This window comes from Leptonotus elevatus, chromosome 12 (assembly GCF_054856555.1).
Source record: "Leptonotus elevatus isolate MCC_2025b chromosome 12, RoL_Lele_1.0, whole genome shotgun sequence".
Classification (NCBI taxonomy): domain Eukaryota; kingdom Metazoa; phylum Chordata; class Actinopteri; order Syngnathiformes; family Syngnathidae; genus Leptonotus; species Leptonotus elevatus.
In genome coordinates this window covers 19,768,590-19,790,290 of record NC_141250.1, presented here as the reverse complement: position 1 = coordinate 19,790,290, position 21,701 = coordinate 19,768,590, and the positions used below count along the sequence as shown (strand labels likewise).

Below are 21,701 nucleotides of genomic sequence, written 5' to 3'. Positions count from 1 at the left end.
AATACTTTGTTGGTGCTTTTTGGGGGACAAATCGTGCAGTAAAATTACTTCAGATTAAGCTTCTTCTTTTTTTTCCCTTGAAAGGGAGTGGTCAAAACCAAAAGGCAAACAAAAACTCCAAAGCAAGGAGGCTTAACTCCCTACTTCCACAAAAAAGAAAAACTAAAAATTTGGGACTCTGTCACAGGACAGAATTGACCAGAGCCAGCAGATGTTTATTTACATGACTTGAATATGTACAAAACCCAACTAGAAACAACACAAACTCTAAAAAGGAACATGTCATTCATTCATAAACTGTAATAACACATTTTTAGAATGAGAACCTTTTTTTTTTTTTTTTTTTAATAGTTTATGGAAAATTATGATGTAACAACATTTGTATTGTTGTTGTTTTTTCCATTTGTGACCTTTTATTTGCTGTTACATTTGAATTATTGTCCAGGTAATACCAGGAAAATATATATATATAAAAAAACAACTAAAAAGTAAAAAAATATATATAATAAAAATAAACAAACCATCCCCTTAGGGGAGGTAATATATGATGTGTCACTTGAGCTGGACTCTGTAGGCGCATATGAGGAGCTTCACCTGAGGAAAGACAAACATTGACAACAATCACAAGTTATGAAAAGTCTACTGAGATACCTACAACGCTAATACTCGTGCAGTTGCTATGCTAACAAAGTTCGTGGACCCATGAATAGGTGCTATAGTGCTAAAAGCCTTCTGTTCTGGATGGAATGCTAAGATGCTAATAATTAGCATGGTAAAAAATAGCACGATGCAATATAAATTCCATCAACATTTTGTGCGTTAATAGACAGATGCTAGAGTGTTATGCTAACAACCTGCGCAGACCCCACAATATAAATTACGCAAATATTTTCTATTGTAATGGACGGATGTTATTGTGCTACAGGTCGGATGCTAACATGCTAACACTTTGTATGCTAACAACCAGTGTGTAAAAAACATATCAGTCCATGAACATTTTGGGCCTCAGTGGATAGGATAGGCGCTACAGTGCTAAAGCCTATTGAGCTAGGGCGAATGCTAGCATGCTAACATCTGGTCACCTTGGCTAAGGGAGCCTCAGCCAACCGGATGAAAAGTTTGTTGTTTCCCACTACGGGACTGAAGGAGTAGATGAAGTGGTTGTCCTGTTTCAACACAAGAAACAACAAAAAGGCTTCAAGTCAATGTCAACACACAAAATGGCGTACTGTAGTACTGGTTCTGAACAGACCAGGAAGACGGGCAGCTGGAACTTGTCGTTGAGCACCACGGCCTGGACGCCGCACGGGCCACCTAAACGGGCTGTAATCTCGTTGCGGAAGTTGGCGTGGAAGATGAAGAGGAGGATACCCGTGCCTGCAGAGGAAGGACACAACGCTAAAAGTTAGCGTGTGAATACCTACCTTATAGCATGATTGGATACACTAAAATGCTAACAGAGTATGATAACAACCAGACAACAAGAAAAATACTCAAATTAATCGATGAGGGTTTTACATCTTACCGTGTAGTCTGTTACGATTTGGAAATAGTTTATCAAATGCTAACATTTGTTATGCTAAAATGCTAACACGCTAGCATACAGCAAGACAGAGCACAGCTTGCCAATACTAGAACATGTTGAATGTCATTAAGGGCTTGTGGTGGAAATAATTTTCTCTCCTGTAGGGCTGTCGCTAACAAATCTTTTAGAATCGATTATCCTTTCAATTATGGCATCGAGTAATCAGGTGATTTTTGTGGTCTACTTAGCCAAGTTAGCCTATTTCCTCCCCATCCCTACTGCCCAGTAAATTTTCTGCCTAGCAACAAGTGACTTGGGTGTTATTTTTACCTTCTGGCAGGGGCTGAGGCTTGTAGGTGAACTCAGTGGAGAAGTCGGGCCACTCGCACAGCCGGTGACAAGCCAGCGGGAACACGGACTCCAGGAGAACCAGCCGGTCCTCAAAGTACGCCTGGGCTGTTTTCCCGGCCACGCTGGACAGCCTGATAAGAGTTGCCGTGTTAGTATGAAGCCACATGCTGCTTCACTAAAGAGACTCACATGCTGGTGTGGCTGGTGATAAGGTCGCACACGGCCAGGTAGTTGTTTTGCTTGGCCAAATACAAGGCGGTGGTCTTGTGCTGGGACTGGATGTTGCAGTCGGCGCCCTTCTCCAGCAGGAGGCGCACAATATCGGCGTTGCCACGCTTGCAGGCCTGGTGGGCGGACAACACAAAAGACACCCGTCAAACCCAGCCAATATCTTGTCTATCAAGTCAAGGGTACCTACTTCCGACTGGGGATCAGTTGGACCGATTCCCCAGTTGGAGCCATGGAATTCACCGGAAAGGGCTGTTTCAAATCAAAATGGCTGACTGTTCAAATTCGGGCAGGACTTTGAGACTTTCTGCATCTACTTGTGATACACATGTCCACCAAATGTTTTGATGATTGCTGACATTTGTGTTAAAGGTTGGCTGTTTGTCCTAACGTTGTTTGATACAGTCGGTGAAACCTATGCAAACTTGTGAACCTCAATCCCTGGAAGTCATCCAAAATGGCGGAATTCCTGATCAATTTGGGTTGAGACTTTTTCGTAAGTGGTAAAATGGATCCTCACCTTCATCAGTGCCGTTTCACCGAGTTTCGTTTGTGCGTTGACGTATGAGCCCGCCTCCAGTAGGATGGCGACGGTCGTCACGAAATTCTGAAAAAGCAGAAATGGAGAACAAAACAGATTTAGCGCCAAGCCCCGTGATCCGACCGATAAGGTGGGATCCCTGCTTTCGTCACCTTTTCAGCAGCATGCATCAAGGCCGTGGTGCCGTTATTCTGCCGAGCGTTCACTCGGACGGCCTTCCTGATCAGCAAACGGAGGATGTCGTCTTGACCACCCGCCGCTGCCAGCATGCTCAGTGACATTCCGCTGACGTCCTGGTATTACGTATTACACATTATGACAAGAAAATGGCTAGTATGGAAAAGAAAATGGCAACAATGACCACATCTGGTATCAAGACTGTATCGTATCAGATGACGAACGATATATTGCAATATTGATATTTTTATTTTTAAGCCGCGTTGATCAAGCTACAGACTCGCATACTCGGTTTTCATTAAAGATATTCATATGAATGCTGTATCACACCAGACAACTATAAAATATGATATCAATATATATATATATATATTTTTTTTTTTGAAGCACTACAATCACTTCCAGAAAATGATATGAAATACTTTAGTCAGACAACTATATCAATATCTGGTGACAACCAGATATCAACGTTTTCATTTTTAGGTCCTATTTCTATCAGGCACTACGTTGTTGTTTTTTTATACTGTAACCCTTTCATGCAGTCTTCCTTAAGGTACTGCATGCAGTGCATAGAGTATTGCCACATCTTGAAACGTAAAAACAAAAAAAAGTGGGAAACCGTTAAGACAAGAAACGTTTTATTGTACAAGCACAGGTTCCAAGATCCTAACGACACATCATAAAAGGCATTAACTGGGGCCAACATGGCAACTTATACAAACATTGAAATTTTTATTTTATTTTATTTATTTTTTGGTGGCTATTACCATCAACGTTGGAAGAACTTATTGAAAATGCCTGGACAATACTGGAGGCTATAAAGTGATTTTTTCCACAGTGAATACAGTAAACACTACAACAGGATATACTGGAAGAGATCTGTAAAACGCGTGTTGTGGATGAACAAATGGAGATTGTGAGAGTTTTCATTAATAGCGGACAAATGTATCCGCTGTACTGGATGCCAAAGGAGTGACCCACAAATTTGAGGGATTTGGTTGTGTGTCGGATGTTGTCAAATATTGGAGTGTAAGGGAAACAAAGTCCCACGCAAGACTCAAGTTTGGATTACTAGGGCTGCAACAATTAATCAAAACTATTTGATTACAAAAAGGTGGGAGCAAAATCTCTGCCTCAAAGCTTCATGGTGTTCATTTTCCAGGTTGCATGGATCACTCCGTGTAGAAATAAGTTGGCATGATGGCGGCGAGCCAGGAGGAAAGTGTCCGTAATAGAGACACTATCCCAACTCTACAAGCTCATTCATTGACGCCCACGTCACTCACCAGACCAGACCCATCTTTTAATGCCATACAAACACTACAGTAGAACATGAGGATGGCAAACCCAAATATAAAATAATACCTGCACACCACTTGCACATTGCGTTTAAGAATGCCAAATCAACTTTTATCCTATTACTCGATTAATTGATCAGACATGTTTCAAAAACATCTTTGATGTCTGCAGCCCTACTGTTCAAACTAGAGCCCTGCATCAGCAACGCAAGTGGTGACACGCCCAAAAAATTGTGAAGTTTGCCTCAATGCAATAAAATATCGGCGCTAGAAATGTTTGGAATCAACAAAATTGTATTGTTTCTCTCAAACAAAATGCTCTAAATGTACTAAATTGGTTCTACATAGTTGCTGTACACGATTACTTTTAATACACGTAGAAAACTAATAAATAGATAATTAACTGGAATGTGGGAACATAGTACTACTTATGTTCGGCCCTACAACATGGGACATTGAGTAAAGTGTAGAAATGAACATCTATTGGAGAGATCAGCTGATGCTTGAAAATGGCCCCCTTGGTGACGCGCTTCTGATTGGGAACACTTCGCCCCCACCCCCAAGTCTCAATTATTGTACCAGTGTGCTGAATTCTCCGTCCCTGGTCCTATTCTCGTTCAGGAGATGTATATTGTACCAATTTCTCTTGTTCGTATGACCAACGTGCATGTGTGGAACGTGTGACGTGAACCCTGATGAATTGTCGTATGAATGGGACTGCACGTGCATCTGTGGTCTGCGTGCTATTGACACGCAATGCAGTAACTATGAATGAGCCCCTACTCTGTTGTCTGAACGGCCAACAGGTGTATTGACAGGTTAGTAGAGAAAAGTAAAGACTTTTTCTGCCTGTCAATATATATCCCTGGCATAGATAGAGCAATTAAGTGTAATTGGAAAAGGAAGGCGCGGTGGACGAGTGGTTAGCTTGAATTCGGGCTTGAATCCGGATTTTGACCTTCCTGTGTGGAGTTTGCATATTCCTCCCGTGTTTACATGTTTTTTAGGTTAATTGAAGAGTAAATTGTCTGTAGGAGTGAATGAAGGAGTGAGTGTGTGTGTGTGTACCAAGGTATATACCGAAAACAAGCTTTTTCCACGTACTGTTACACCCCTATTAAATTACATAGCAGCTGCAGCTACTGCATGCTACTTAAATCACCCAATCTGAACTGTAGCGTGTGGACCGCTATATCTGAACGTTTGTATCCAGTTTCTAAACTCTGGCCCTAACATATTCCGACATGTTACGTAGGGCTATTTACAGTGACAGATACACTGGACCGTCCCATTCTGCATTGGACGCCGGGGTCTGTAGTTCCTGTTCGGGTTCTTCAGTTAGTTTCGGCATTGCCGCCACTAGGCCTCGTCTCTTCATAGACTGAATGTTATTGTGGACATAATACTTGACTTCCCGCCATGTACGACTACTCAAAGCTGGCTCAGCCGCCAAGCACGCATCGCAGTCCTTTTTCCCCGGCACCTTGACCAGTTTGCACAAGTCTCCAAACTGCCGCCGAACGGCCACCTGCTCTTCAGTGCTCCACAACCTTTTGTGCCTCTTCTGTGGTTTTGTAGTAGACGGGCTTTGTTTGTGTGAGGGTTTTTGGTGAACTGGAGATGTTGGGGCAGCCTTGTCTTGAACGCTGCCTCTGTGAACTGTCGGGACCACCTGCGCACTCATAGAAGTCCTCGGCGAACTAATCGGGTAGGAGGGCGCGGTGGAGTGATTGAGGGCTGTGAATGAGGACACCATCCCACTTTGGTCGCTAAAGGCCGAGGAGAAGGCAGAGGAGAAGGCCGGGACCATAGGCGGGCTCGGTGACTTTAGCGTTGTGAATGTGGGAAGCATAGAGGTGCTGGGAACACCAAAACTGGGAAGCATCGGGGAGTTTAAAGGGTCAGCATAGACCGGGGGAGGCATATTCGAGGTATTTGGTGAATAAGAAGGCGCCATTGGATGGATGCTGTCAGTTTCTGACGCATATACGGGCGACATGAGCGCACTTGTGGTGCTGAGCGGTGTGTACGTGGGTACCACTTGAGTGTCGGTGGCATTCAGCGGCGTGAACGTGGACATCAACGGCTGACTGGTGTGGATCATATTTGCATTAGGAGAACATATGGACATGTAGCTTAAAGGCAACTCTGGGGTGTATGGATTTGGTTCTTGTGGTGGGACGGCCATGCAACAATTTTCATTCTCTCTCAGTTGGTCCGGAAGCCCTGACGATAAGCTACAACCCGCCGACGTGTCATCCAAATCCGTCCTTCGGACTTCCTCTATCAGTCTCTTTGGCTTCAAAGTTCTGCCATTCCCTACCTCTTTATGATGGTTACTACGTCTACGTATGGTCTGGATGCTGTTGTGCACATAGTTTTTCACATCAGTCCAAGATCTGCCAGCCAAATCCGGTTCGGCGGCAATGCAGACGTTACAGTCCTTTTTGCCGGGGACCTTCATTCTTTTTAGAAAATCGCTCATGCGATGTTTGACGGCGGCCTGCTCACGTTCGTTCCACGGTCGTCTCTTCACGACAGATTTGGATGGACTTCCTAAAAAAGAAGAAATCATTATGTTGTTAATATTTGAAAGAATAAAAAATATGAATAAATCGAACAGAAACTACAGGTTACAGTTGTGCACAGTGGTGGGAAAGGCCATTGTACAATGTAAACACATTTATTAAATGGGTTTATTTTGATCTTCTTGGTAGGAGTGTATTTTTCTTTATGGAATATATATATTTTTTGAGTATTTATCCAAAGCCTTTCCAAATGTATTTCAATTCCAATGGCATGAACCCAAGCAACGAGCAACACTCTAGCGAGGTTAAGCAGTTCAGAAAATGTCGCTCATTGGAAACGTGGTTTAACTATGCAATGCATGAACACAAAATTAACGATGCTCACCTTTCCCGGCCGCGTTAGCTGGAACTGGCGGTCGCGTGCGGTCCAACTGGAGCAAGTGTTTACTAGCCTCCTCCAACTGTGATGCGTTTTTGGTCAACGCGTAGCACTCCTGACTACTCTTCCCCAGGAGCCCAGCCACTCGATCCAGCTCGCATTGGCTGAGGCTCATGAGTTGCCAGCAGCAGGCGATTTGTTCCCTGAGCACCGGTGACAAGAGTGCTTCGGGGTTCTTCACGCCACATTCCACCGCCGCCCTTCGGAAGCAGTCCAGCCCTCGGATGAAGGACTGGCCTTCAGTTCGGGCGAAGAGGTACGGGTTGCTTTTGGACACCCCAGCGTCTTGGCGGTTTTCCACCAGCAGGTCCAGTGATGAAGTAATCCTTTCCGTAAGCAGGACCAACATGTTCCTGCCGAACTGACCCTCCAGTTCCACACGAGTTAAATGCCCACTGACCTCAAGCTCCAGTTTGGTGCATTTCTTGATTTGATCAGCCGAGGGTAGAAAGGCACCCCAGAGCTTTTTGCCGGCATATGTTTGCAAGAGGAGCCGGCCGATGTTACCCACACGCGTTCTGTTGAAAAGGCAAACGTCGGCCAGTGTGGCCTCGCTTAGCTTCTTCCAGTTAGTCACACTGGGGTTGTGCCTCAGCTCCCGCCTGGCTTCATCCCCCTCGTCGGCGATGAACCGGTGGAGTTTGATCAGGTCCTCTGTCACACCAGACGCATCTACCTCTACCATCTGAACCTCTGGTTTGGAGGATGAAGATGCTAAGGACCTGCGAGAAAAGCGCTGGCTCCATTTAGTATCTACTAATTGTATGAAGGCCTTCACCTCGCCCTCTGTCAGCCGGTCTTCGGTCATGCGACTCTCGCCAAATGCTATTTCAGCAGCTCGTTTCAAAGAATAGCCAATTTTGGACACCAGAGAAAAGGTTTTGAACCGACTGCAACTGGGATCAAAGCCGCTGGCTTTTTTGGCGCCATCCACTGCTAATTCGAACCTGGACGGAGAGCACAGTTGGTGCAGGTAGTGCACGCTGCTGTCCAGTTCGTTGATCGCGATCATGAACCGGCCCAGTTGTCGCATCTTCTGTCCAACATAAGCAAACTGAGACTTGTCGTGGCCATACTTGGCCAACAAGGCGCTGCCGTATTTGCAAATGAGTGGGTCATGGACAATGTGCCGAGCGATGTTGTCCTGGTGCATGGTGCGGATGATCTCCCTGCAGCCGTCTGGCAAGAACTCTGACATGGGCAATATGTGCGAGGTGGCGCTCTGTCCTGCGGTTTCTACGTTTGGAGTTTCGGAAGATTTGTCTTCACCCTTCCTGGCTTTGCAGGATTGCTCGTGACGCCACAGGTCAGTTTTGCGGTAAAAGGTGAAGCAGTGCTGGCAGGGGAGAAAGTCCCGTACACATATTTTAGGACTCTTCACCTCTGTCTGTGTGACAACCTTCTCGTCTCCCCCTTTTCGTAGAGCTTTGGCACGTTGCTCGTAATCACCCTTGTCGCGGATTTGGTCTAGCAAGGTCTGTCTGACTTTGGAGCCCCTAGGGAAGTGAATGGCGTGGGCAACATCGGTTTCCTCGGCGTGTTTCTTCTCCAAGTGCTTCTCCAGTTGAGTGAAAGGCTTTTGGCAGTAGAAACAAAAATGCTTTTTACTTGGTTCCTTTTGCTCTTCCTCATCCGTGCTGGATTCCGTATGGACCACCTTTCTGCACGTCCGTTGACTGGACCGGGTCGGCTTTTTGATTTCGATGGTTTTTCTCCGGCGGCATGTCGTCGCTTTGCCGTCCTCTTTTTTCGTGACCTCGGATGAAACTGATGCTAAATTATTTTCCCCCTCACTCCTGTCAGGTTTGACATTTTCTCCCGCTTGGTTGCAGTCCCTCTCATCTGTCGTTCGGTTGGGAACATCAAAGGTCGAAATGTCAACTTTTGGGCTCTGTGATTTGAAGGTTTCTGTTCCTTGACCCAAACAGAGTTTTGATTCCGGCGAACTGTTCTGAAGGGTTTCTTCCGTGCTGGCAGTCCTGCCCTCTTGCGGACTGTTTAACAAGTGCGACATAAAAATACCATCCCCAGGACTTCTTTTGTCAAATGACCTCTTCTCACCCGTTGTAGTACAAGCCTGCAAGAGAACAAGTAGACGTATACAAAATCAGGACCTCCCGTGTCTTTCAACTGGTCACTGCCATTTCAACAATCATATGCACATGTCCCCGCGGCCATGTGACGCACCAGCACCTTGGCAATGCCCTGCAAACGCTAACACCCGAAGCTCACTCAACCAGTCTCACTGAATGTGACCCAAAATAAATCAAACAAAAAAAACAACACACCTCTAAGAATCGTCAGTAGAAAGACCACGTCACCCATGTAAGAACAATTTAATGGCTTTATTGGATCAAGCAGCGCATTGACACGGTCCAACCGATAAGCTTGTTAATGGCGTGATGGGATGCTGACGATGAAATGGACAGAATAAAACATTTGGGTGTCCTTTTTTTGTGTTTGATTTTAGCAACTGTGTGTCTAAAAATCTACAGTTCCGAGGACATGAAGGGTGATTGGAGCATGGCACGTGCTATATGATTATGAAAATGGTAAGTGTTCTTATATGGTGTGTACCTGCTTCTTGTCCACTTTGAGTCTTCCTTGGAGATCTTGGTCACCTGAAAACACAGACAACGTCAATCTCATGAGATGATTTGAGGAAGTATCATGGAGTATTAGCGGCTATAAATACAGTTAAAAGCTGACAGTTGCTGCCCGCCAAATAGACTTATGAGTTCAATCAAGTCATGCACTACAAAAATGGGAACCTTGCCTTTCAAATATGCAAATGTGTTTAATACAGTTGTCGACAGAGTAATAGCAAGGTGTTAAATAAAAAGTGAGTAAAGTACTGCTTCCTTTTCAGAAAGTGAATAAAAATAATAATAATAGTAACTACATTTTGTCTTTACAAAACCGGGAAAAAAATGACAGCGGAACGTGGGCTGAAATAGCAGTTCAGGCGTGAGTGGACTTGCAACACAGATCTGAAGCATTTCTATGAAACTGTGATTAAATAAGTAAATAGCAATTCAATGATGTACAGTATTGTACGAAGGAATTGTGGAATTTATTCCAGTTGTCCTGGGCTAAAATAGTGCAAGTTGATGGACTTCAATTGAGTTCAATAAAGATTTAGGCAGTTCTCAAACAGAAACAGTGCATAAACAACTAAATATTAGTTTGGTGAGTGACTGGAAAGCAAAAAGTGATTAAACAAGACTGGAATAGGAATTTGCAGACAGGCTCCATGCAACAGATGTGAAGCAGTTCTCCGAACAGCTCATAGACAACTAAATATAAAGCAAAAATAATGTGTGTAACGTGGGTTGGAATAGCTGTTCACACACAAGTGGACTTCTGCAACTGAAGTTGGCGATTCAGTTCAGTGTGATGGAATAAGAGTTCAAAAGGCAGATTCCATACAATACAGATGTTAAGCAGTTCTCAACAACAGCACTCATACTAAGAATATGAATTCTGTGATTCATAGGAAAGCAAAAATTACTTGTACAGTCCAATGGTCCTGGGTTCGGTTGATGTGAAGCATTTGTACGAAACCATGCTTATACAAGTCAATATGAGGTCAGTGATTCTCAAGAAGGCAAAAAGGAACTTGTGTAACGGCATCCGATAATCATGGACTTGAATAGGAATCAGATGCAACACGGATGTTTTTTTCCGAAACTGTCCTTATACCAGAAAATAAATTCAATTCAGTGATTCACATGAAAGCATCAAAGTTTTCTTCATTTCCCTTAAAGGAATAAACAACACATTTGATCAATTGTTCTTCATGTTTTGGAGCTTTACACCCTTTTATGCTATTATTCTGAAGACAACCATTCACGGATTACATGACTTTGTGAATAAAAACAAAACAACAAAGGCTCTTACCTGGGATTGTCGCAGTGAAGATAGAGTCCTTGGACAGTGTCGATGGAAAAGTGACAAATTTACCCTAAACATGTCCTGTGGAAATTGCCGTTTCATCCTTAATAGTCACAATCAGACCTGATCTTGGCATACGAAGTGGCAAGTGCGAAAACTTTGATCATGAAATTCCCCCAAAAGTTCGCTTTGCAATCACATAGGCACAATAAACCTCGTTAATGCCGACTAAATATTAAGCATTAACACACTCATACACACACCGGCAGGGCAACCAAGGTGCAAAGTGCTAAATAGTCCTATGCTAAATGTAAATGTATTCAGCCAGAGGCAGAACAATAATAACTTCAAACATAATCAGCAGCCAAAATAAACTAAAATAGTCATTTTAGTCTGTTGTTGACGTGCGCCTTAAAGCCACTGGGACACAATATGACTTATTAACAGGGGTGCACATAACAATATTCCAGTTCTCAAAGGAGGACCATAGGTTGTTGCTTGGTGCTTATCAATGCCCCCCCCCCCCACACACACAATAAAATATTATTATTAATACTATTATTAATATTCTAATAACATAAAAATAGAATAAAACTAACATATATGGCTCAGCTTTATGTGATAGTCTACTTTGTGGATAAATCTTACCTCCTGATCCAAGTTATACTCTTCTTTGGAATTGAGCGCCAATTTCACAGCTACGTAGTCTCCGCTTTTCACGGCATCCCGCAACTCGCCTGCAAGGTGTGGGAAATAAGTCATTTTCAAAATGCTAACAGCTGGCATGAAAACAGTTCACATGCTGCGTGGACTTGTAACGTTCTCAGGGCATTGAATCGATCGCAACTGGACTGCCGTTTGTCTTAGAAGATGTTTTGCCTCTCATTCCAAGAGGCTTCAATCAGGTCATGCAACAAGACTTGGTTAGGACAGAACAGCTTGAGTTGATGTGCGAACTATTTAGCCTCTAAGTTTGAGGCGTGTCCCACCACTGGAAATGGTGTTAATCTTTTGGGACGCAAACAGCCTTCGTTGAGGTGCCTTGCAGAGAGGCCTCGGATGGATAATAAGTCGTCGGGTGGAAACTCAACTCATTAATATTCTATTCAGTTGTTTGTTGGAGACTAAATCATCAATCAAACAACAAAACTTATCCTAGAATCTGGTGCTTTCCTAAATGAGAACTGATGAAATGCTAACATGCTAACAGCTAGCTAATGAAAAGACTTACTGGGTGATAACGGAGGTCCTGAAAGGATCTCGTCATCTCCATTCAGATGTTTCTGGAAGTCATCCAGAGTCATCCAGTCCAGGTTGAGATCCATTCCCAAACTCAACGTGGCTGGACCTTTGTCTGTTTGTATGTGTGGGGAAAAGACATCACATGAAAATCTAGTTTATCTTCCACACAAAAATGTATTTTGATTGGACCTTTTAATTAATTAACAGGAGTGGAACTTGGTAATCATTACCATCAATGGAACTTTGTAATCACTGCCATGAGTATAACTTACTGTATTAATAACCAGGAATGGAATGTCATATTACTTATCACAAGTGTAACTTTTTGTATTACCAGTAATGGAACTTTGTATAAATTGCAAAGAATGAAACTCACCGGATTTGTCAGTGACCTCCATTGGTTGCTGGTCCACATGGTCATCAGATGCCATGAAAAGTCTGGGCTCGCTGTCCTCCCTTCTCTTCTTTCTGTCTTCTGGTGGTCCTTTCCTGTCCCAGCTGGGCCTGGTCTGGCTATCCTCTGGCTTCCGCTCCCGGGAATCGTCTCCGGTTCTCGGCTTGCTCGGTGTGTTCTCTCCCTCCAGCTCGTCGCTGTCCAGGCTGAAGCCGTACCCCTGTCCTGGTCTGGAGACGGCTGGGCATACAAGAGATGAGGTTTGGCATTATTTGGGATTTACTTCGAAACAAAAGACTCACTCTGTCTACCTTCAGGCTGCTTGGACTTTTCTGTCCTCTCGGGTTCTTTCAGTGTAGGAGACTCTTTGACAGGCTTGATCTTCTCAATTTTTCCAAGGATCTGAAAGGGAACTTTCTATTAATTGCCAGCAGATTAACTTTGTATTAATTACCAGTTCTGCCCTACGAATTTGTATGAAAAAACATGAATGGAAATTGGAATGATGACCCCAAGTTGGACTTTGTATTAATTCCTAATAAGGGTGTAGCGATTCATCCACTAGAAAGTGGAAACGCTGAAAGGAAAACATTGCTAAGTGCAGCCGTCAAAATATTATTTGTGGCAGTTGAAAGAATGATACAGTATGGGGAGGAACTTTGTCAGACAAAAGCAGAGAACAAAAGATCAGAGCAGGTTTGTACACTAGCTCTCTGTGTATTATAAGCACTACAGTATTCCTAAAAAACAATTTTTCTCATGAAAACGCCACCATACATTGATTCTAAACATTAGTATTTGACTGTTTCGAACAGGGATTCGCACACTTTTTGGGACCAGCGACCCTTACAGTGGAGAATTTTTTCCCCCAAGAACGCCCTCATAATCCCTCTGAGAAAAAAAAACAACTGGCCGAACCAGTAAAATCACATCTGAAATAATCTCAGTCAATTGCTGTTTTCACCTTTGCAAAGCAACAAATCAGGATTAAATATTTTTTTTATGGATCGTTTCAGATTGTACCGTTCTAAATAAACTAAAATTGTCCTTGAATCAAATTAACCACAAATCATGATACAAATCAAATCATTGATAAAACAAATCTTAACACCCCTAATTACTCTGAATAAAAGTTCAAATTTATCCCAACAGTGGAATTTATTATTATTATGAGATGAACTTTGCATTAATTATCAAGAGGTCAACTTTATTTTTATTACAAGGAGTGGAATGTATAATGTTCATGTTGTTGTTACTCAGCCAGTGTTTGTGGGTCTGGTAGGGTGACAGAAAAGAGTACATGCAGACCGGCCATCAGAGGCTTTCATCACCATCTTTAGGAGCTGGTCCCAATTCTACCCCTTGGTCCTCAATTTTGTGTGTTTACCTGAACGGAAGGGTATCCCAAATATTCAAAAGACTTTGGGGTACGGCTACAAGCGTAGGGTGTACACTCCCTGATACGAAGACAAACCCGGAGCTCACTTGAAACTAAGGCAAACGAAAAGAAGAAGGCAACACATCAAAAGGTAATAATTGATTTGAATGTGGCCATGTTTTGACTTGTGGTAAATTGCTCTCAATACAGCTGGCAGTCGTAGCAAGATAGCAACATCGAGGCGTGAAGCTATGTAACGTCACTTCAGAATACTGTGACGTTCGCATATCATGATTAAGCTATCGAAACAAGCATGTACTGTAGTACATATTAGTAATGTCAGTTAGCTGTGAATTTGGGAAAAACATTTGAGGCCAACATCAAAATAATGACTGACATCTAGCATATTTTTTTCTCCACAGCGACACTGGAAGAAACCCGTACCATTCTTACAAGTGTACTATTTCGTTTTTGTACTCTTTAGTTGTGTTGTTCTGGATAATGTAATGTAGCACATTTGTGGTATTGATTTCATACTGAAAATTTGTAGTGGATTTAGTGCTTGAAGTGATGAGCCAAAAAACTTTGCAATTGTCTTCTTGAAGGAATTACATGATAAGACATTTATTTATTATTTCAAAATGCTAGTCAACTTCAAAACAGTGTTTACCTATCGCTGCTAGACAATTTTCAATCACACAACAATGATTCACAGTGACTTTCCTTTGAAAATAAAGGAATTTTTTTTAACAAATTTTTTTCCTCAGTTTAGGAAAAAATAAACATGATACAGTCTTGTCTTACCATGTACAATTCAATTACACCTAGCAGTAAAGAAAATAAATTAAGCATTTTATCCTTGTCCGGTGTGGAAACTGTCAGAAATGACTGCAGCCAGTTTGTCCCTTGTGGCGTTACCGGATGTTTCATTTTGTAGTTCAGCATCGGCTGCTTCACATGGCAGTTTGGTGTCAAGATCATCACCCGCAATATCCTCGTCAGGATCCATTATGTCCCCATTGTCCATGCACACATTGTGCAAAAAAACACAGGATGCGATGACATGAGGCGCAAAGGTGGGCTTCAGATCGACTGCTTCTAAAAGTGTCGACCTCCATCTCGTCTTCATCATCCCAAACGCTTTCTCCAAGATGCTGTGTGCCCTGGAATGACAATCGTTGAACTTTTGCTGGACGCTTCCGTGAGCGGGGTGCTTATATGGTGTAATCAGGCACACAGGGGCCTGGAGACAGGGGTATCCTCCATCCCCGAGAAGGATGTAGCCAGGCGGGGGGAAATAGTGAGCTCTATAGAACGTGCTATTCTTCAGAACGCTGCTGTTGTGCACAGATCCTGGGTACCCCACGAAAATGTCAAAAAACGTCCCACTTGCGTCACATATTGCCTGCATGCTGATGGAGTGGAAACCTTTACAATTTAGATAGTTATTTTTTTGTACTTTTGTTGGTTTAACGGGGATGTGGTATCCACCAATTGCCCCTACGACGTTGACAAATGCAGGCGTTCCTGATAGGTCGACAAACCCCTCTCCTATTTTTTTAAGCTTACGCACTGAAGGGAAGGAGATGGCTTTTTTTAGGTTTTGCACAATGTTTTTTGCTACCCTGTGTATAATGCGATGGACTGTAGCTTTTGGGACATTAAAGACAGACGCAACCACCCTGTACGCCAGTCCGTGTGCCAGCCAGTAGGTGTAGATGAGCAGTTCGATTTCATTTCCCCAGCCATGGTCCTGCTCTCGTCGCAACAGTTTATGGAAGCTGTTCATGGCTTTTCTGGTCAAGCGAAAGTCCTCCTTGAGCTCGAGATCGACATTGCTCCATAAACGGAGGATCGGCATATTTGTATTTGAAACGCAGTATACTGCGGTGCGATCCACCTGGAAATATAAAACATTATGGCATCATTAAAGGGGAACACAAGGGGAAACAAATTATTTCCAATGATAGATTCTATGTGCCCCCACTAGTCTAAAGACGGGTATTTTGTTCTGTAGCCCTGTCGGCTGTCGAATTAAACTGACATCAGAGTGCCTTCGTGCTCGCATTGCAAATGTCACGACTCACCTCTTTTCTGGGTTTGGCCACCCGACGTTCGCAATGCGAGCCTGAGGGCACCCTTGACTTCAATTTCAGAAGACTAAGATTGATTAATATGCAATGATTCATCTGCTTAATTCTTATTCAGCAAATGCAATATAAATGCAAATATCGTGTTTACACTAGTGTGGGTACATACAATATATTACAGCAAAGATATTTTTGCCTATCGTTCCCCTTTAATTGATTTGTTGCAATGCTGTTTACATACGGTATATTCCCCCAGTAACGAGCACGTGGCCTAATAGGACGTACTGTGCTGCTAACAACGAAATGAAAGAGTGCAAACCTAAAAAGGTATGCCAAATAATTATTTAATCAAATATACTGAACGCTCCCGTATGATAACCGAAAGGAGGCAATGAGCTACTTTTTTATAACCAGTTAAGAATGGAGATATGTTCCACCATAAATAAATACATTAAAACGTATTTTACATACCGTAAGCTGATGCGCAAGCACTGGCACCATTTGTAGAAAAAGTGGTCTTCTCAAGTGTCTTTTGCATGTCGCAAAGAGAAGAAGGAAAACCTGAATGACCCAAGTAACATGCTCAAAGTTGGAAGACGGCATTGCGGATGTAATAAAAATTGTCGCTTGTGCACAGCCAGCAAGCGACTCGGGGTGATGGCATTGAATCTGTCGTCTCATTTCTCTAAGGTGTGTCTTTATCCCTTGACGCCTTTCCCTCACAAACAGAGGATTATGGGTAAGGGGGTGAGCTGTAGAATTGAGATTGACCCTTAAAGCCATAAAAAGTTAATATTGTCTCTCAAACCTAGACCAAACGTTGTGGACTCAAAATTCCTGCTGTATGTAGTTTATTTTAGCATCATGAATATGATTCTAGCATGGATTTTACTGTGCACATGTTCATTTTGAAGATTTTGACAGATTCACTTCAAGTGTACAATCAGGAGCTGAAAATGCATTTAACCTCTCGCTTCTGTAGTCCCCACCCACCTTAAATTAACCACTGTTGTCCAAGTGAGCTGCACGAACGGCTATCGTCCAGTTTCTCTAACAAGCATAATCACAATGTCTGGAGAGATTCATCCAGTCTCACATCAAGGACACTCTTCCCGATGACCCCGATCGCCACCAGCTTGCATGCAGGACAAACAAGGCAACCGACAACACAATCAACATAACACATGAGGATGTTGTTTGTGGAATTCAACTCTGCATTTGACACCGCTGTAGCCTATAAACTGCTTAGAAAGCTGAGCAACCTGTGGACCTGGAGAATGGATTTCCTTAGCAACAGACCCCAGAATGTCAGGGTGGGAAACGACAACCTCCTTCACTCTCATCGTCAACACTGGGACACCTCAGGGATGCGTCCTCAGTCCCCTCTACTCTCTTTGACATGACTGCTCTCCCATTCAGCACATCAACACCACTGTCAAATTTGCTGACGACACCTTCCTTGTAGGACTGCTTGAATGCAGCCAAGATCAAGGAGATGATCAAAGACTTTAGAAAATCCAAGCGCACTGAGCACATTGTTGTCTGTCGATGGAGAAGGTGGAAAACATCCAAATTCCTCCGAGTCCACATCTCGTCAGACCTCGCCTGGTCCGTCAACATCTTCCATCAGGTGAGGAAAGCACATCAAAGGACCTGGCACTAGACACTATTACACTGGCAAGGTACTGCAGAAAGCCAGTGGAATCATTAACCCCTCCCACTTTGGACACACACTTTTCTTCCCTTTAGGAAACAACACAGGACAAAAGTCTAGACTAGAACCGCAAAACAGCTTCTACCACCTGCAAACTGCAAGAACTAGTGGCTGCATCCCTTTTATGCACAAGGGTACTATAATGACCAAAATCTCTAAATACTGTCAAAAAAACCCTGAAAGTAAATAATCACTCGACTATGACATCATAATATAAACATTCTCTCATATGTGAATAACTGTATGCGCTTAAAGATATATTTTTAATAATTGTGTGCTTATTTAATTTTCATCTCAATGCTGCAAATTGTGAGAAGCTTGAGAACTGATTTTCATTATTCCTCTGATGATGACAATCACATTGCATTCCTTACTAATTACCATGAATGGAAATTTAAATGAATTACCAGTAGGGCAACTTTGTAATAATTACCAGTGGTAAACTTTGAAATCATTATCTTTATGAATTTGAAGAAGAAGAACTTTATTTTCAGTGGAACTTAATTAATTACCATGAATGAAACTTTGAATGAATGGAACATCAAAAAATTATCAGGAGTGAAACTTTGTCATAATTACCAGGAGTATACATTTGAATTAACAACCTTCAGTGGAACTGTGTATCAATTAACAGCAATGAAACTTTGTATTATTGATCATGATTAGAACTTTGTATTAATTACCATGAATAAAACTTCAAATTAATCACTAGGAACCTAACTTTATATTACTTACCACCAGTAGTGGAACGTTGTATTGAGTACCAGTAGTAGAACTTTGCAATAATAATCAGAAATTAGATTTCAAATCAACTACCAGGTGTGGTAGTATGTATAAATGACCATTAGTTAAACTTTGTATTAATTGTGAGGAAAGACATTTCAAATCAATGTGATTAGGGGTTGAATTTTGAAATAATTACCAAACTTCACACACCCCAGGTTTGGTATTGCAGACCACCTTCACACGCAGGAAGCAAATTGATAAGTTGACTGAAAAACACGGGTTTTTGGAAATACCTTGGAGGGCTTGCTGGCGCTCTTGTCTAGCGGAGGCCTGCGGGGTGCTCGGTCCTTGGCCTCGCAGTTGAGCAGGAAAGTCTCAAAGAGGTTGGTGGAGCCTTTGGGGTCCTCCTTGGCTGCCTCGTCCTCCCGGGGCTTGGAGGCGGCAGGGGCGGGCTTGGCGGGTGGCATGGCCTCCTGGCTTTTGCTCTTGCCCTTGCGGTGCAGACCCGAGCTGTCGCTGGAGTCGGACGAGGGCGGCCCGGCATCCTCGCGGACTTTGGAGGAGGTCAGCGATTTGAGCTTGAGGAGGCTGCTGTCCTTCAGCTTGCTCTTCTTGTCCTGGATCATGTCTTTGATGCCTTTAAGCTTGACGTCTGGCTTCTGTTTGGGCTTGGAGCGATGCTCGTCCGAGCGAGGCTTCTCCTTCTTTACCGACGAGTCAGACAGGCCTTCGCTGAGGTCCTCGTCTGAAGACGCTATGCTGTACTCCTTCCTGCTTTTCTTCTTCTTGGGCTCCTCGCCACATCTTTCCTTCCTGTGTTTGCCATCTTTGCTCTTCTCCTTCTTGGTCTTCTTGGACGGCACCTCATCTTCGTCCTCGGACTCAATCAGGCGCTTCTTCATCTCCGTCGTCTTCTCCTCTTCATCCTCGTCCGTCTCCGGAGCGGGCAAAGGCTTGACCTCATCTCTCCACTTGTCCTTCTTTTTCTTCTTCTTCTTGTCCTTGCGAGGAGGTTCCTCATCATCGTCTTCCAGCTGCTGCTCCCGAGACTTCTTCTTCTTCTTTTTCTTCTTGACGACGGGCATGTCGTTAGTAAGCTGGTCCTTGTCGCTGTCGCTCTCTGAGTCGGCATCAAACACATCACTTTTCATGGGCAGCGGCTTGGGGGAAGAAAAGTGAGTACATGTAGAAAATATTAGGGAAAAATACAAAACATTTTGGGGAAAAAACATAAGTATATAACATATATTTATTTTATAATAATATTAGCAGTGGTTAACTTCTTTTTAAGCCCCTTAATTGGCAAGGCACATCTGCCAGGCAAAAAAAATAAAAAATATATATGCGAGATGAACTCACCAGTACGGGCTTCCTGTCCTCTGATTCCTTCTTGACTTCTATGGTGGCTTTCTTGTACGTCAGCAGTACTTCTCGACAGTCCTCCAGGTGGCCTTCCGGCTCCCAAGTGTCATCATCAGAGCAATAACCTTTCCAGCGCACTCGGTACAGCACCTCACCCTGGAAAAACATACCGGTATTTAACGCACCACTCAGCACTTACATGCAGCATAACACAATACATTGGTTTCCAGATTTGATTGTAAAGTAGAGATGAAACAATATTAAAATGTTATTACCGGTGAAAAAGAAAGAACACGTTCACTATAGTGTGTGTGAAGAATTAGTGTGTCAGGCTTGACATTTTCTTAAGTTTACCCAAACACTAATTATATATATATATATTAAGGGTGTGTCAAAATATCGATTCTCATTTAGTACTATTCAGAATCGATTTTAAATGTCCCAAAACCGATTTTATTTAAAATATTTTATACTGTCTTCCCTTAATTTGTGTGTGCCTTTATTGGGAGCACTGTTCATGTTGTACCCGATTTGACCACTTAGGGGCAGTGTGGTTCCACGCAGTCTGATACACTGTTAAGTTGTAGCCACATTAGAGAGTAGAAGGAAAAAGTCCCCGATCACGTTATTCCAATAAAAGTTGTTTTTTTGCAGCGTTTAGCAAGTCAGACTGGAGTAGATCATTATGATTCCTTGAACATTTATAAATTGAAGCAAAAAACATTGTCAATCAAAAATCGTTCTTAATAGATTCTGAATCGAATCGCACACCCAAAAATCCGAATCGAATCGTGAGACATTCAAAACTTCCATCCCTACTAACAAGTTAAGGAAATTATATATATATATATATATATATATATATATATTAGATATTAGATAAAAGCACATTCCAAGAAAAGATGCAAACAAATGGTCAAAATAAAAATGACAGCTAAAAACGCTAAAAGTAGACGAAAATGTATTTTTTAAATACAAATATTTGAAGAAAATAAATTAGTCAAACTTCAGAATAATTAGTATAAATCAATCACAGAATGTTAGGTTCACAAAGTCTTCACGTTGAAATTATATAGCGTAATTCTGACCTCTTTTTCACATGTTGAGATGGGGAAAAAACTGCTGTTATCGGGCTATACCGAGCCACCATTTCCATCTTTTAGCTCAATTTAATGCAATATTAATCATAACAAATGGACAGAACGTTGCCGCTAGTGTGGCGAGAACGGCTCCACAATGCCGCCTCCGTGATCACCACCAGCGGGGAGACAAGCCTCTAAGTTAGCCTCGTAGCTATGTTTAGACGGTTAGCCTCGTTAGCTATTTAGCCTGTTAGCCTCATAAACTACAAATTGCCTGTTAGCCTCGTTAGCTACGGCTAGCCTGTTAGCCTAGTAAACTACAGCTAGCCCGTTAGCCTTACCTCCTCCACACGCATATCAATGATTCTCTCCACTTCGTACACGTTCTCTTCCTCGTCTTGCTCGCTGTCCATCGGCTCCATTTTCACAACTTGGCCCTCCATCGTGGGGCTCGCTCAAGTTTTATTTCGGCGGAGTCCGCGGAGGCCGACTTCGGTCAGGTGAGGCGATGGAGTGGGAGGAAGACGGTGGACCTGGCCGCGGCGTCTCACACTGACTGGCTAGCGGCTAGCCAAGCTAACCAAAAGGAGTCCAAGCCCGCCCCTCACTGTGATGCCTTCAAGGACTGTCCGAATCGAAAACTACCACGTGGAAATTTATAGATATAGATTGCAGAGCTGCTGTGTCCGCCCACCAAGATGTAACAAAATGGCTAGTATGAGGGTAGTAATT

At 42.9% G+C, this 21,701-nt stretch overlaps 1 protein-coding gene across 3 annotated transcripts; it reads right to left on the bottom strand.

Annotated features, from left to right (window-relative positions):
* Positions 1-5: 5 nt before the first annotated feature.
* mphosph8 (M-phase phosphoprotein 8) lies at positions 6-21,579 on the bottom strand. Of its 3 annotated transcripts, XM_086091089.1 has the most exons (14): positions 21,311-21,573; positions 19,885-20,043; positions 18,819-19,685; positions 12,929-13,019; positions 12,600-12,857; positions 12,213-12,335; positions 11,630-11,718; positions 2,798-2,938; positions 2,625-2,711; positions 2,066-2,220; positions 1,856-2,007; positions 1,253-1,377; positions 1,083-1,166; positions 6-594 (listed from the first exon to the last, which is right to left on the bottom strand). In XM_086091089.1, exons 1-14 carry the CDS (start codon positions 21,410-21,412, stop codon positions 553-555), a joined length of 2,475 nt encoding a protein of 824 aa, XP_085947215.1. In that variant the 5' UTR covers positions 21,413-21,573; the 3' UTR covers positions 6-552. The 3 variants fall into 3 exon arrangements, with proteins under 3 accessions (XP_085947215.1, XP_085947214.1, XP_085947216.1); XM_086091088.1 differs by lacking the exons at positions 6-594; positions 1,083-1,166; positions 1,253-1,377; ... (2 more) ...; positions 2,625-2,711; positions 2,798-2,938 and adding exons at positions 3,444-6,676; positions 7,034-9,164 and having other exon boundaries at positions 21,311-21,579; XM_086091090.1 differs by lacking the exons at positions 6-594; positions 1,083-1,166; positions 1,253-1,377; ... (6 more) ...; positions 12,600-12,857; positions 12,929-13,019 and adding an exon at positions 14,632-15,895 and having other exon boundaries at positions 21,311-21,579.
* Between the last annotated feature and the right edge of the window lie 122 nt (positions 21,580-21,701).

Coding starts and splice junctions, on each gene's coding strand:
- mphosph8 (XM_086091088.1), bottom strand. CDS start 21,412: ATGGAGGGCCAAGTTGTGAAAATGGAGCCGATGGACAGCGAGCAAGAC. Junction 11,719..12,212: donor AGGACCTCCGTTATCACCCA/GTAAGTCTTTTC, acceptor CACACCTTGCAG/GCGAGTTGCGGGATGCCGTG. Junction 9,165..11,629: donor AGTATAACTTGGATCAGGAG/GTAAGATTTATC, acceptor GTTCTCTTGCAG/GCTTGTACTACAACGGGTGA.